Source organism: Eucyclogobius newberryi, unplaced genomic scaffold (genome assembly GCF_026437365.1).
Source record: "Eucyclogobius newberryi isolate DKJ021-1_F unplaced genomic scaffold, fEucNew1.0.hap1 SCAF_8, whole genome shotgun sequence".
In the NCBI taxonomy this organism is placed as follows: Eukaryota; Metazoa; Chordata; class Actinopteri; order Gobiiformes; family Gobiidae; genus Eucyclogobius; species Eucyclogobius newberryi.
Window position 1 is genome coordinate 27,840,574 of NW_027316500.1, and position 16,989 is coordinate 27,857,562.

The 16,989-nt window shown below is 43.3% G+C and overlaps 1 protein-coding gene across 1 annotated transcript in view; it reads right to left on the reverse strand.

Annotated features, from left to right (window-relative positions):
* The window catches only part of ttc7a (tetratricopeptide repeat domain 7A), a 119,431-nt gene that overhangs the window by 84,865 nt on the left and 17,577 nt on the right, over positions 1–16,989 (reverse strand). The window contains exons 3-10 of the mRNA XM_072437599.1: positions 12,801–12,964; positions 10,351–10,519; positions 6,070–6,200; positions 5,586–5,713; positions 5,010–5,088; positions 4,080–4,249; positions 2,634–2,697; positions 724–861 (exon numbers count right to left, since the gene is read on the reverse strand). Of these exons, the coding sequence (XP_072293700.1) occupies positions 724–861; positions 2,634–2,697; positions 4,080–4,249; positions 5,010–5,088; positions 5,586–5,713; positions 6,070–6,200; positions 10,351–10,519; positions 12,801–12,964 (1,043 nt within the window). The remainder of the gene's footprint in view (positions 1–723; positions 862–2,633; positions 2,698–4,079; positions 4,250–5,009; positions 5,089–5,585; positions 5,714–6,069; positions 6,201–10,350; positions 10,520–12,800; positions 12,965–16,989) is intronic.

Consider the following 16,989-nt stretch of genomic DNA (forward strand, 5'->3'; position numbering starts at 1 on the left):
TTGTGGTTGTCAGTGTGAAAATTATGAATAATATCACATATAAGTCGCACCCCGGTCAAAACTGTGAAAAAAGGTGCAACTTATAGTCCAGAAAATACGGTATTCTTCAGTCATTACTCACACATAAAAGATATGCTTAGTTCATTGTACAGAACCAGAAGCTGTAGAAAGTGGCAGCCCTTTTGTGACTTTTCCAGGTTTAGAAGGTTCATTTCTTTGTATTTTAGGCAAAATAAACAATAATAACATCCATTTATACAGTATAATGTCTAATTGTTTGGTTTACATCCTGTGGCTCAGAGAACAGACTTAAAGCAGCTCTGACATGATGAACTCTCCAGGACTCTGATCTCATCTCAGCACAACTCTGGAACAGTCCGGAACATGTCCGACTCCGACAACGTGCAAATCGATGCTGAAAACGTTCTGTTTGTTCCCATTCTGCGCACACGGCAGAGGATTTTACCTGCACTCTTATTTATGCTTTCGTTTTGATCTTAGTCACTCTGTAAAACACTATGAACTACTTTGTGTACGAACCGTGCTGCACAAATAAACTTGCCTCGCCTTAAACGCAAAGATAATTCAGTATTTTAGGATCATGCATCACCACAATCAGACGTCTGAACGCATCTGTTTGTTGCATTTTAAACAACAATCGCAGCGTTTGTTCCTGGGACGTACTGCAGATGTACAGTGTGTGCAGTTACGAGCGGCGCATACCTCAGACAGCATGGCGTACTGCCCCCTCCTGGCCATGCCGATAGTGAGCAGGTCGTACACGGAGGAGGCGTCCTGCAGACTCGCCTGTCGGGCCTCGGCCTCGTCGGGCATCCGGCTGATCACCGCCTCGCCCGTCGTCTACAGCGGCACAGGGAACACCACGTTATACAGTGATCCCTCGCTATAACGCGGTTCACTTTTCATGGTCTCGCTGCTTCGCGGATTTTCATCATGCATTGTGTTCTGCATTCTGATTGGCTAAACAGTCTCTCCGTGTCTTCTCTACCTGTGTGTCAATAACGTTATGGATTAATATGTACACGCACGTAAAACCGCTTGCCAAATTGAAGTTTGCGAGGCCGGTGAGAGCGGTACGCGTGAGCTTCAATGTTTTATGGAGTATTTCATTGTATAATAACTGTAAAAAAATAAAGGTTTCTACTTCGCGGATTTCGCCTATTGCGGGTTCGTTTTGGAACGTAACCCCCGCGATAAACGAGGGTTCACTGTATACCGTATTTTCCGGACAATAAGTCGCACCCTTTTTACATAGTTTTGGCCGGGGTGCGACATATACTCCAGTGCGACTTATATATGTAATTTTCTTCTGTTATGCATTTTTTGGCTGGTGCGACTTAAACTCCGGAAAATACGGTACATCACGACTAAACTGAAAACCTGCATCACGCGTTCGTCGATTCATTGGCCGATGGCGTCAGTCTCACTCAAGCAAGCGTTTTACTATTATCAGAGGCGGGACATATCGCTAAAGAATGGGTTTATATCACAATTGTCGTTTTGGAGATACAAAAAATCTGAATATTGAGCGTGTCGTCTATAATTTCAACAAGTGAATGAAAGAAACGTCTAGTGTAGAGTTCCAAACAAGGGCAGAAAGTGATATTTCTGCCATTTTTTGGTTTATTTCACCCATTTACAATACTAGAACCTCAGCCAAGACTTTTAGCACTTCACGTGAACATTTTTGTCTGACTGTATTATTAGAACTATATAAGATTTATGTGGACAAGAGCCAAACACGGAGAAGGTAAGGACAGAGTTAGCTGCAGATGTGGAATTGAATTATGAGTTTATTCTGACTTTTTTTCACAAACAATAAGCAGTTTACAAGAGCGTTTCTCTACCATCTGTTGTATTTGTGTGCTCTTCTGTGCGTTTGTGGTCTCGTGAGTCCAGTGTAGCTCAGAAATATGGACAGAGCAGAGATATTTCACACACTTTAGTCGATCGATCGAAGCGAAGTCGACTTTACCGTATTATAATGATTCTTCTTATTAACATTAGACCATCAGAAGTCAAGAAGCGACTTGGATGAGTGGAAAGACATATTTACTCTCAATAACTTCCGTTCAACTGACGGAATTCAATTCATTTACTTCTACTGTTAGCGTCTTGTAAAGATATTATAACAAAAAAGGCAATAAAAACAGATTTATTATATATTATATAATAAATCTGTTTTTCATCCTCAAATTTTCATAAAACATTGCCTCGTTTTTTGCTCGGACCCTTAAAGTCACAGCAAACGTGTCATAACGCACCGCCAGTGACGCCGCTTTGGTTGGATTAGAGACGAGTAACCATAGCGATTTCAGATGAGCAATGTCCCTAATTCATCTATAAAAAGAGTTATACATTTGTGTGCGTTAATTATTGCTTTGTAATTGAAAAACAGCAGCTCTTTTAGATTGAAATGAATAAATAACCCAAAATAATAACTGGTTTATAAGAAGTTTAGACTAAAGTGTGACTAAATAATTTGTTTTTTAACTGAAATGTAGCACAGATGGAGCGTTTAGATCAAAACTTTAACACATGAAGTCTGTTAAACGCATGTAAAGCTGAACAATGAGCAGTTAATACTCTGTGAGCGCGTGTGCGGGTCTCACCATGGACTCTGTGATGAGCAGCAGCAGCACGGCCTCCTCCACCACGTCCTGCGGACAGAAGCACCTGCGCACGGGAAACAGGAAGCAGACGTAAGCCAAACAGGAAGTGCCTCAGGTCTCAGTCAGATCTCCAGTTTCTGCAACCGAAGCCCGTCTCCTCGCGGCGGATCCTTTTTCCCTCTCGGGTGTCGAACACTGTCTCTTTTTCCTCTCGCTTTTTAGTCGGGCTCGTCCTGATGCAACTTTCAAACTCTCTTTTTTGTGTGTCGAGAGATGAAAAAGAGACGTTTGACGCGCTCGACTTTGATATGACTGTGAAAATGTGCGTTAAAGTATTGAAACTCTAGTCCAGATAAGAGGAAATTACTTTTATTTGACCTTCTTTTCGTTTTCTGGCAATAAGCAAAAGAAAAGAAAGGAAACGTTAAGTAAGTTTACACCTTCGCTATGAGATATTGGACGATTTGACCCGTGATGGCCACATGTCGACCCAGAGCGTAAACCCTCCTAAACCTCCTGATCCCGGCTGAGATCCTGAACTATAAAACAATGGGCCTTCAGTTCACTCCAGACTACGCCATTTAGTCAAGGATGAAGACATGAGTCATCAGAACCTTGGTATGCTCTGAATGGGTCAGAAAACATGTCAAGTTACACTTTTTACATGATGCTTTAGTATTTTAAAACACGCCCAGCACTCGACTTAACACTTGACATGATTCAAACACTTTTACTCCATCACGAACACTAAAATTTGCCTGTTTTCCGTTCGAATGCTTGAAAAAGACACATTACACAAGACAAATCTTCACATTTAAGGACCGTTCGCAGACGTTCATTTGTTTTGTGTCACTAAAAAGACAGAAATCTCCTCTCAAAATGTCCTTGTAACATTCAGCTCAGATTCACAGTATTTAGTGTTTTACTCGAGTTGTTTGAGCAGTTTTTGTTGTCGTATGTTTAATGCATTTTAGATTTTTTTACACGAACTAACCATATGCTTCTCTGATTGGCTTATCCTCCTGTCAATCACGCAGGCAGAACATGTTTAAAGAAGTCTAGAGGATTAGCAGGCCCAATGGAGAAGGGGAAATGTAATATTAAAACTACAGAAGTATCGACACTAAATCTTCAATAGAGAAAGTATCGATTAGTTAAAAGTATCTATCAGAAAAACTCATATAAATGAGACTTTCTTTGATATATTTAAGGCCGTTGCTAACGATTATTGTAATAGTCGACTGGTCAGCTATTATTTTCTTACATTTGTCAACTTTTTTAATATTTCTTTAACAAATAAAGGTTGAAATGTTGTGACAGAAGTCTTCCAGATAGAGAATATTAACAAATAAAGCGTCTCATTGATCAAAATAAGAGGGAAATTCAAACTAAAACCATTGGAATGACAGTTTGATGAAGGGAAGTAGGCGTTCGTTTCGTCCGTACCCGTCGGTGTTGTAGCGCTGCGGGGGCCGGACCGTGGGGTAGATGGCGTCTTTGGAGGCGGCGGCACCTTCCCTGTAGAGCCAGGCGGCGGGGGGCGGGCCCAGGGGCGGCCAATAGCTGTCCTCGCCCACGGAGCTCAGCAGAACCTCCGCCAGCTTCCTCGCGGCCGACTGGACGCGCGAGGAGAAGAAGAGCGGAGGGAAAACCCGGCGTTAAAAAGGCCATCGCAACGAGAAAATATCTAACATTTGTGTTAGAAAGAAGCGTTTACTGACACTAAAACAACAGTGGAAAATACATATATGTCGATTCATCTAAACGTTCTAAATGATGAGGTAAAGTTGCATTAACGGCCTGATAAAAATGCACTTCAGGTTCACGTTTTCAGAAGTGCAATTTGTTTCTTACACTGTCACAATTGTAATTTTCTTTTTGTCGATTATATTATGACCTGAACCACTATCAACTACCGTATTTTCCGGACTATAAGTTGCACCTTTTTTCATAGTTTTGACCGGGCTGCGTCTTATACTTATATTATACTTATTTACTTATACTCCAGTGCAACTTATAGATGTTTTTTTCTTCTCTATTATGAATTTTTGGCTGGTGCGACTTATACTCTGGAAAATACGGTAATTGAATAATCAATCTTGCCAGCCAAATATGTGTATTGAGAAAACACATGTGATATTCATGAATAACATTGAACTTTGAGAAGGCACTTGTCATTAAATGTACAATGTAAAAGTCAAAGTAATTAAAAGTAAAAGTACTAAACCAGGACGAAAACCCAAGTTCATTACTAAAAATGTATTATGCAACACAGTAGGTTCTCATTAGTACAATCTAAATAACATTAACAAGCTCACCTCCATGTTGGGAAACAAAAGGTAACGTTTCTAATAGTTCTACGTCTGATGAACCGACCTTCCTAAAGCTGTGAGATCCGCGGGACTCGACGACCCTCAGGACCCTCCTCAGCTGATGGGCCCCCTGCGCCAGGTGCCTGCGACGGAGACACACAACACGTCTATAATCCTGTCTGTACAAACCAAATACAAGCTGTGAAGGAGAGGAACCGAGGAGAAGAAGCCTGTACAGCAGTATATGATGTAAATATACTCAACGTTTGAAACCAAAAGAAACCAAAGTCGTGAGATAATCATGTAAATCATAAATATAGGGATGTAAATGGAGTTTAATACCACAAAAAACAAACAAATGTGGTTAAATTTGAGTGTTTTAAGGCTTATAAAGTTACTATTGCCTCTGGCTTCATTGAAACCATCATTTCTAGACCAACACTGACACCCAGTGGTCACGAGACAGAATGCACCTTTGCAGTTACAGCGAGTTTGATAAGATAAGATAAGATAATCCTTTATTGTCCACACATGGGGAAATTTCATTCTAAAACTCTCTTTACATTATAAAACTTCTACTCCTCTTTCCACTCTGACCGCTGCGATGAAAGTGGCGTGATATGTGCCCTGGACGACTCACCCGCGGTGCAGGAGGCAGAGGTACGCACTCTGCAGCGCCGCCTGGAGGAAGTAGCCCAGCTCCATCTCGACAGGAGGAGGCAGGGGGCTGTGGGACTTGGGCGTTTTCGGGTGAGGCGTGGCGACATTCTGCAAGTACAGGAGTGTGGATGAAACACGCTGTAACACAGGGTTAAAGTCGGTCCAGTCGCCGCAACAGCCGTGGAAAGAAGTGAACGACGACGCAGCAGACGCTTCTTGGACGATGCCGTTTCAGAAAAAGTGTGATTTCTCTGCTCGAACTATTAATCGGAACGTTCGGCCTTATTGAAAAATGTGTAGGACTTGTATTGAGAAAGCAACCCATTCAATCTGAGTTATTAAGAGTTTTTGCTGCCAACTTGAGCTGTAATTACACTTTATTTAACTGCATTCAAACCAAATACATTCTGAATGCTACAGATAATGATGCGTTTCTTTATGACTTAAGGTCAGTTTGAGCCGACCTTGTCCAGCTCCTGTAGGAACGAGAGCGCGGCGTCGCAGGATTTGAGGAAACAGGACAGACTCTCCTCCTCTCGCTCCGACAGACGAACCCGGGACACTCCGGACCCCGCCTGATGTGACAGGGACAGACCTGCCGGGGGCAAATACAGGGTCAAATACAGGGGCAAATACAGTTATTATTATGCATTTCCTTGGACACAACAGGCTTCATCCCCTTAGTCTTTTAAAAGCATTTGTTTTTGGAAAAGTAATCACTGCATTAATGAAATAACATTATCTCCATTAAATCCACTTACAAAAGGAATCTCATTACGTCTAATATGATGAACGATTAAAACCAAGCAAGTTAATTGAATTAGTAAAGATTAGATAAAGTCTAGAGCCGTGACAAGTCAGAAGACTCATTGAACTAAAATGCACTTAAGATACATACATTTAGAATTCTGCTAAAAATATATATACAAATATCACAGAATAGCTAATTTTTTAGGTTTATCATTTCACTTCCTGTTTGTAACTGATGACATAACACTAGGAAATTGCCCAGTAAACTCATCTAATGTCACCATGTTTTTATGTGACAGATACAAATATATGAGAGCGACTTTATTTTGTTGAATTCATGTTTAAAGAGTCAAAAAAAGTTGTCTCTTTGTGTAAATTCTGCATAAACTTATGACTGGAATGAGTGTCCCCGGTGTGATGTCACTTCCTGTCATTTTTCCACAGATTTTTCACCATCTTCAACACAAATACCTGCTCGATTAGTGTAAAACTATAATGAAATGTTGCGTTTTAATATACTAAGACGCTGATATTCTAAACATTTTATGGAACATTCAAACGACTATACACGTCATGCATGTTATAAAACCTCTTATTAAACCAACCTACTGTAAAATTGTGACAAATAAAGTCAAAACCGTAAAGAAAATGGTTAAAACCTGATAAAAAAGGAAATGTGCAGCAACACTGACATCATAACACAGAGTCTGCCATAAATGTGATGTGAAAAGAACAAAAAAACAAGAGAATTAGATTGAAATAACGGTGTAGTAAGTAGTAAGTAGTTCTCAAATACTGACAATTCTTCTCATCCTGTGCAGCCCAACCTCATCGTCTTCTCCCATTGGCCGGGAGCCCTGAGCCAGACGCCGACATAATCAAATAAGCCACGGCCCAAACCCATCACCAGATCCATACTCTTGCACTGAAACAACACCGTTCTGGGCTCGACCTCAGCGTCCAGCCGCAGGGATTCAAACCATCCACTTCCTGTCTTGGGTTTTGGAAAGCAGCGTAACGTTCAAGACGATGAAACGCAAACGCTTGTGGTGGTTTTTTTGGGGTCTTTTCTTAAACGGAGGCTGCGGCTGAGCTCACGTCCGATCGCCAGGAAACAGAAAAGTGTAATGACTTGATAATGAGCAGTTTAATCGGATCACGGGCCGTCCTGAATACTATTACCCGTCTAATGCTCGGGAAAGGCCGCGCGGCGATCGTATGACATCGTGGTTTCGGGGGGGGGGAAACGGACTGGAATGGCGACGGCGTGGGTTTGAGCAGCTCTGGGTCAAAGTTTGAAGCCGATCGACAGTCAAGGGCAAAACTACAGCGGTAAGTCAGAGGTTCAGGGGTCAAACTGGTCGATCGATTGGTCAAGTAAAAAGGGGAAAATGGCGTAAAAACCGGCTAAAGCTTTCAAAACGCTTCAGCATCTCTACAAACTGTGCAAGAGTTCACGCAAAAACAGCAAATGATAGAGAAAGTTACTAGAAAAGGGTGTATTTACGTGTTAAAAGGAAGATTAAACGTATGATTCAGTAGCAAATCTGTAGATAATTCACTCCATGCCTGTTTCTTCATGCAGTTGTTATGAATCCTTTTAATATAAATCAAATAAATAGTGGATAAATACACTACTAATACATATAGACTAATACTGTACAAAATTGAGCGATTAATAAACGAAACGACTAAAGACACAACATTGGGTTCTCATCACAAAGACGGAGGGACGGTGATATTAAAACATGGTTGTTTTAAAAGAATTCTTAAGAAGAAAAAGAAGAAGGAGGAAGAAGCAGAAGAAGAAGAAGCAGAAGAAGAAGCAGAAGACACCACACTCCTTCTCATTTTTGCTGATGTGAATATACGTCCCGTTAAAATACCTCAAAAAACCATCTTTTAAAAATGTTTGTCGACCGATTAATCGAACAACTAAATCAGGGCTGCAACAAGTGAATCGATTAATCGCGACGAATGGATTATTGAAGATAATAATAATAATAATAATAACTTTTATTTATATAGCGCTTTTCAGTGACCCAAAGACGCTGAACATAATAAAAAAGGGGGGGGGTATTTACAGACAGGGGGGACAACACGTACAGAACACATTAATATACAGATAAAATGAACAAGACAGAAGAAGTAGAGAGAAAAAGATGGGGCTGTAACAGGGGGTAGAAGAGTAGGCAATGGGGTAGAGGAGGCTAGGGGTTGGGGAGGTCATAGGCTTGGGTGAAGAGGTATGTTTTTAGGCGGGATTTGAATGTTGTGAGTGAGGGAGAGTGGCGGACAGGTTGGGGGAGGGAGTTCCAGAGTCGGGGTGCTGTTCGGGAGAATGCTCTGTCGCCAAAAGTTTTCAGTCGGGATGTTGGTGCAGTCAGGGTGAGAGAGGAGGAGGATCGGAGAGCTCGGGTGGGGCGGTGGGGGATGAGGAGGTCAGACAGGTAGGGGGGGGCAAGGTGGTGAAGAGCTTTGAAGGTGAGGAGGAGTATTTTAAAGTTTATGCGCTGCTTGATGGGGAGCCAATGGAGAGAGCGGAGAACGGGAGTGATGTGTTCACGGGACCGGGTGTGGGTGAGGAGGTGGGCAGCGGAGTTTTGGACCATTTGGAGTCTGTGGAGGGAATGGGAGGAGATGCCAGTGAGGAGGGAGTTGCAGTAGTCGAGGCGGGAGGAGATGAAGGCGTGGATGAGGGATTCAGCCGCGGGGAAGATCATTGTCAACTAAGTTAGTGACTGAATAATCGTTGTCGGGACTATGAACAGACTCCATGAGCGAGTCAGACTTTATGACTCGTACGAAGCAGGAAAACATCAGCATGACACGTGACACGAGCACTTATAGCGTTTTTGATCAGAAAACGACTTTATCTGTAAATATCCTCGATCGGTACGTCCTCGAGCAGCGACATCTCAACTCCATCTGGGTCAAAATGAGTTATAATCTCATATTTACAGACATTAATAGTAATCAGTGAGCAAAAGGAGAGTAAAGTAAATGTGTACAGCCCTTTAAAGACTAAGCAAATATCCTGAAATATTTATTTAACAAGATGATTTATCAACGGAATCAAAATCTGTACCAAAATGACAAAACTGCCGCCTCAGACAATAATAAAGTACACATTTGGTTGATTTAATTCATCCAACGCCGTCTAAAGTTCACCATAAACCCACAAAAACCAGGTTAAAAGTGCAATCTAGAAGGAGAAGCATTAACTAGGAAGGAAAGATTGTTCCGTTCCATCCAAAATGACAGTATCTCATTACGCCTCGTCCCTCCCGAGCGGCGTCCAGGCTCGCCCCGTGCGGTCTGGACTCTCCCCGTCCTGAGGCGCAGCTGTCCACTCGGCCTGATCGTCCGCAGCTGCAGGACGTTCTTTTGGGACGGCTCCGTTTCGCCCCCGCGTGTCCAGAGCCTTACAAGGTCAGCGACGACTCCGCCATAAACTCCAGCCAGACGCGGAGGAGAGCGGTCGTGTGGAAAGTTAAAGCTCGGGCGGATGAAGTCAAACATGAACAAAACTGAAATGACGTATAAATTAAAAATGCAGACGAATTTAATTGGATCGTTTGCTTTAGGTGAGGTTTAAGTAGACAAATGAATTAAAGAGACGTTTTAGCACATTTCCATTAGATTTTTTAGCCCTAAAGCGTAGAAAAGAGCACTAAAATCTCACACTACACTGCTAGAATGAGAATACTTACAAATAAAGTGCATTATTGATCAAAAACGCACATATTGTTCATTCTTTGACATTTTGATTTAATAATGCCCGTCTTTGTTATAAAAAGGTCTTCTCGTACGTGTTTCAGTCTGTATAGTCCAGATAACGATCATGAATATCAAATTACAACTCTTTTTTAGCCCTAAAACGTAGAAAAGACCAGTCAAATCTAGCACAGCTCCACTTGCACATTCAGCATTTGGCAGAGGAAGTAAAAGTGAGCTTTGCTTTATGGCCCGTGAGGTGCTTTGTCTTCATGTACCTTTGATGACGAAGGCCTCGGCCAGCAGCCTCAGGTGGTACAGGGGCTGATCGTCCTGGGTCAGCTCGTCCAGGCCCACGCGGGCGCACATGCCCTGAGCGTCCCGGTACCGGCCCTGGACGTAATGCACCTTCGCCATGAGCAGCAGCGCCTCGTTTAGGAACCTGGGCTGAGGGGGCAAGGTGGGGCAAAGTACTGTCGATTACAGGGGGCGCGACATTCTAACATGTTAAACGGGTTAAATGTGTGTTCACTCGCTGCTGGCTGTACTTTTCAGCGTTTGTCCTGTATTTTTGTTCATGCTTCTACCATTTTAGATCAATAATAGATTAAAAACTGACCAACCAAAGAGAGAACCAAATACAGATTCAATTACCGTATTTTCCGGACTATAAGTTGCACCTTTTTTCATAGGGTGCGACTCGGGGTGCGACTTATAGTTATACTTATATTTATACTTATATATTTATACTCCGGAGTGACTTCTATGTGATATTATTTGTTATTTTCACACTTGCAACCGCATTTCATACTTCAGTGCGACTAATATATGTTTTTTTCTTCTCTATTATGCATTTTTTGGGCTGGTGCGACTTATAGTCGGGAAAATACTGTAAAATTTGTCTAAAACTTAATCTAAATTTTTATTGAATTACATTTTTTGTTTGCATAAAATTACATAAAAAATACCCAAAAATACGGGTTTATTATTTTCACTCGCTGCTGGCTGTACTTTCCAGCTTTTGTCCTGCAGTTTGGTTCTTGATCAATAATGGATTCTAAACGGACAAACCAAAGAGAGAACTAAACACGGATTCAATTAAAAATCTCTCTAAAACTGAATCTAAATTTTATTGAATTGAATTTTTTGGTTAATAAAATTACATAAAAATATGCACAAATACAAGTTTATTATTTTTTTCATACCATCTAAATGGTAAATCAATTGAGATTATTGAAAATTCCTATAACTATCCTGCAGTGACAATCGTGTCATATTCACGTTTACTTGTACAACTCATCAGTCATTTTCTACCGCTTGTTCCCTTTCGGGGTCGTGGGTGACTGGAGCCTATCCCAGTGACTTTGGGCCTTAGGCGGGGTACACCCTGGACAGTGGCCAACTCGTCGCAGGGCCAACACAGAGACATAGACATTACAGACTCACATTCATTCACTAGGGCCAATTTAGAGTCACCAATTTTTACCTAACACATGCATGTCTTTGGACGGTGGGAGGAAGCCGGAGAACCCGGAGAGAACCCACGGTAACACGGGGAGAACATGCAGACTCCACCCAGAGAGATCATGTGATGTTGGTCTGGTCCGGGAATCGAACCCATGATCTCCTTCTTGGGAGGCAAGAGCGCTAAATATATAATTAATCAACTATGAAAATGTTGAAGTTGGCAGAACTTCAACGTGAAAAGTTACGATCTTTATGGAAATACTATTACTTTTCCCAAAATGTTCGACAGTGTGGCAATAGCGGGTGACACCAACAGGTCGAGTTACAGGTCAGCTCTGTGGAGAGGAGACTCTGCTCACAGTAAGATTGCATGTTTTTCTTAATTTTACTGTAATTTCATATTTCTCAGTCTTCAGTCATTAGAGATCGCCTCTACTCTCCCTCGGACACTCTGCCTCCCCTCGGACACTCTGCCTCCCCTCGGACACTCTGCCTCCCCTCGGACACTCTGCCTCCCCTCGGACACTCTGCCTCCCCTCGGACACTCTGCCTCCCCTCGGACACTCTGCCTCCCCTCGGACACTCTGCCTCCCCTCGGACACTCTGCCTCCCCTCGGACACTCTGCCTCCCCTCAGACTCTGCCTCCTCTGCCTCCCCTCAGACTCTGCCTCCTCTGCCTCCCCTCAGACTCTGCCTCCTCTGCCTCCCCTCAGACTCTGCCTCCTCTGCCTCCCCTCAGACTCTGCCTCCTCTGCCTCCCCTCAGACTCTGCCTCCTCTGCCTCCCCTCAGACTCTGCCTCCTCTGCCTCCCCTCAGACTCTGCCTCCCCTCAGACTCTGCCTCCCCTCAGACTCTGCCTCCCCTCAGACTCTGCCTCCCCTCAGACTCTGCCTCCCCTCAGACTCTGCCTCCCCTCAGACTCTGCCTCCCCTCAGACTCTGCCTCCCCTCAGACTCTGCCTCCCCTCAGACTCTGCCTCCCCTCAGACTTTGCCTCCCCTCAGACTCTGCCTCCCCTCAGACTCTGCCTCCCCTCAGACTCTGCCTCCCCTCAGACTCTGCCTCCCCTCAGACTCTGCCTCCCCTCAGACTCTGCCTCCCCTCAGACTCTGCCTCCCCTCAGACTCTGCCTCCCCTCAGACTCTGCCTCCCCTCAGACTCTGCCTCCCCTCAGACTCTGCCTCCCCTCAGACTCTGCCTCCCCTCAGACTCTGCCTCCCCTCAGACTCAAACCCATGACCCGTGTGCGGGCCGACCCACCGTGAGGCGCCCGCGGCTCAGGATGCTGTTGAGCAGGCCTTTGGCGCGGCTCAGTTTGGGCAGAATCTTGTCGTCCAGAGGTTTGCACCGTCTAAGCTGCTCCATGTTGTCCTGCAGACACTCCTCCAGCAGCGACTCGGCGAGCAGCAGCGTCCCGTAATCATCTGAAACACGGAGCGACAAAGGCCTCAGCGTCTCATCCGCCCTTTGCAAGACTTTAATGTGCAAGCGGTACCCCTGTGCAAAGTGCATTTTCCTAATCCAAGTGCAATAATGTCAAAAAAAATTGTTGACAGTTAAAAACGTTATGTATACCGTATTTTCCGAACTATAAGTTCCACCTTTTTTCATAGTTTGCCCGGGGTGCGACTTATACTCCAGAGCGACTTATATGTGATATCATTCGTTATTTTCACACTGACCAACCACAAGAGGGCGCTCTAGGCTCTAAGCGACGCAGAAGAAGAATCTGCACTTCCTCTACCTCTGGAGTTTGTGGAGTTGTTTAGAAGTGACACAGAGGAAGAAGAATTCAATGGATTTAGTGATTTGGGGTAAAACTGATGCTTTGGTAAACTTGTTAGCATGTTCTTTATGCTATAGTTATCTGAATAACTGTTCATATGTTACGTTAACATACCAGACACTTACCACAGTTCTGTCTGTGCCTCATGTAGCTGAAGGTGTTAGCGTTAGCATACGTACACCTAGTCACCATGTTCTCTAATCTTATTATTATTGTTATTATTTTAAACTGCATTTCAAGATGAAATGTCTGTTCTTGATCCTGGATTTTATCAAATCAATTTCCCCCAAAAAATGCGACTTACACTCCAGAAAATACAGTTGTCATCATATTCCTACATTTTTATATTGTGAATAGATTCCCTATAATAAAATCCTACTTTGTCTTTGTTACAAGTGAAAACAGCAAACATCTTAAGTCTGTAAACACTCAGGCTTCGGTCCCAGAACATTACGCTTCGTTCCCGTCGTCTCTGGACGTGTAAATCCTAAAAACGCTCGCGCTGGAACTGCCTCACATCTCGGATTTCCTTCTCGGAAACTCGGGCGACGTTTCAGAACCCGTAATTTCTCCGAGTTAGACAATCCGACGTGACTCTGCCCCGCGCTTGGATAAAGTTTAACATCCGACAGGTAAAATATTAATAGTCCTTGTACTGTTTTACCTTTAGTTGCTGCTTCTGTAAACCTGCTCCTGACGTTCAACCTCTGCGGTTTCACGTGCTCTGCGAAGCTAATGTTGCTAACGTCAACTCAAGCCAAAAAACCCTACCGTTACATTTGCAGTTTATAAAGCAATTTCAAAAGCTGGATAAATAAATCGACTAAATTGGATCCACATTTTGGCCGATCGGAGCACTTTCCTGGTTCGTATTACTAGCTTTGAGTCGTTAATGTGCACAAACTGTAATCCGCCGATCGTTGTTGTTCCGATTCAACGCTGGATATACGAGTAGAAGCCGCACTAAGCCAAACTATGAAAAAAGGTGCGACTTATAGTCCAGAAAATACGGTAGTCGATTAATCAGTCGATGGCGTCTTCGTAGCCAAGCTATATGTTTGTTAGTCGCCTTGTATAGGGTAAAATACCACAGCAGAAAGAAGAAGGCGACGCTGAATGTGAAGAGTGAATAACGAGTTTATTCTGCCGTCGTACACACACTAAGTACTTTTTTGTATAAATAGTTTCTTTCCAGGGACTTGTACGATCAACCCAATTCGTCAAGCTTTTCATACTTTTCTTTTTATATCTTCAATAATATTCCCGTTTACTCGTTGTAGGCCAAACAAGGAGAGTCTAGGCTCGGGGTCAGTGGTCAGTCGTGTTCGCGGCCAACACAAACTCATCCCAACGTTTCCCAGCGGCGCCGAGGAGTCAGTGTTTCCTTAAATAGCCCCGGCTGGCCCTCGACGCGTCCACCTACAGGGAATCGTGCAAACTAAAGGGAAAACACAGCACGCTCGGCAGCAGAACGGCCTGAGAACACAGCAGCTGCAGAGGTACAAACGCTTTCTCCCATAAGACAAAGAAACTTGCTTTTTTATGAGCTTTCAACCGTGTCATCGTTAATGTACGCGACATCACATTTCCGCCGATTTATGCTCGAGTGAGACGTGCATTGTCCTGCGTTTTGAGGGCTTGAGTGCACGGGAAATGTCCGTTTTCACCTACAACCCATCTTCGCCCACTGCGCTCTACTTAAACGCAGTACTTTGAATAGTTCAGGCTACGGGTCACATGCAGACGGTACAAAAGTGCAAAAATGCCACTTTTTCAAGAATAAAAACAAGTACCGTATTTTCCGGACTATAAGTTGCACCTTTTTTCATTGTTTTGGCCGGTGCGACTTATACTTCGGTGCGACTTATAGTCCAAAAAATACGGTACATAGAGTAAAAATCATGAAATGCCACAGCGAAGAGGCAGTTCTGAACAGGAAGTCAATGGACATATTTCTATTATCGCGCCGTTTTGAATCCATTTTACGATTTACAATGAACAAAATGTGTGCTATAGTCTGATTTTTTCTCTAAATAACAAATACTGTATTTTCCGGACTTTAAGTCACCTTTTTTCATAGTTTTGACAGGGGTGCAACTTAAACTTATATTTATTCTTATACTTATACTCCGGAGCGACTCATGTGATATTATTTGTTATTTTCACACTTGCAACTGCATTTCATACTCGAGTGCGACTTATATATGTTTTTTTCCTTCTCTATTATGCATTTTTTGGCTTATAGACCGGAAAATACGATACTTCACGGTTGTCGACCCACAACACTATATTCTACTTCTCAATGGTCCTCAAAACGGTGCAGCAAAAAAAATGAAACGAACAAACAATTCCAACTATTTACTACGTTTTGTCGCACTGTGCCAGATGTGTTAGGGAAGAAATTCATTTAATATCACCTTTTAATCTTTGAAATTAACTCTTTTTTCAATGTATTTAATAGACTTTATCCATAGTGTATCTTGGCAACAGTCCCTTTACCTCGGTGCCATCTGCAGGACCTCCGAGCACGCCCCGTCCATTAAAGACTTCCTGTTTAGCTTCAGATTTCTGTTCTTTGGCAAAGACCGAGGCTCGTGTTTACACCCACAATCACTCATTTACATTTTTCATATTATTCTTTTCATCACGATTAGAGCCGTAGAAGCGGACGCGCTTGCGATTCGCGTATCTCTTTGTTTTTATTGAGCTCAGTTTTTGAACAAACGTCACACTTAAAAGAGGTTTTCATTCGTTTCTTCACAGATGTGCTCAAATGTAATGGAAATATCTCTTGGTTGAGGTTCAGGCGTGTTTGAAGGTGCTTTTTCTGATAGCGGCTCCACTCGTATCCATGGAGATGCTATCGCTTTGCCTGGAATGTTCCCTAGTATGGCAATGAACTTTGTCATCGCCATGGAGACAAGCAGGCGATGTCACGGGGCCAAGTACAAGGTGAAGAGGCGACCCCGCTACAGTAGAACGCTACAAATTTAATCAATTTGTGATGTACCTTTATGTACTTTTACAAAAGAATTATTTAAATAAGCGTTAAAAAAAGGCTTTTAAATAATGTTGTTCTTCTTGAGTGCCATAATTTTTTTCACCATTATTCTTTTGACTAGTTTTGGAATAAAAATATTGTCAACATTTCCATGTCAAGTGCAAAGTTAAGTGGTTTCAATGGCCCGAGACCAGTGGCACATGAGGCCAAAAAAAACATTTTCATCCTTAATACACCGCACTGCACCATCCACCGCGCCGCGACCGACACGTGAACCGACCAATCGGCGCGATGGCGGCTAAAGCGCAGGCGACGCGGGCCGAGAGCGAGGTCAGACGAAATCTCACAAAAGCTTTTTGCGTTGTCGAAACAGAGACGAATCCTGTCAAAATGCAACTTTTCTGAACGCCCTCGAGCAGTTTGATTTCACCAGCATTCGCCCCTCGCACATGGACATTGAAATCGGGACCAAAGTGGGACCGTTTATGTCTCACGATTACATATGCGCCATTGAACGTACGCCCTCATCTCTCCGCTCTATAGAAACCCGACGCGAAGGGGCTGTTTCCACCGCCGCAGAGTAAACACCGGCGACTCCGCGTTTCTCCCTCGGCGAACAGCTAACGAACCGTAAAATCGATCTTTATCTGCACGCAGGGTGA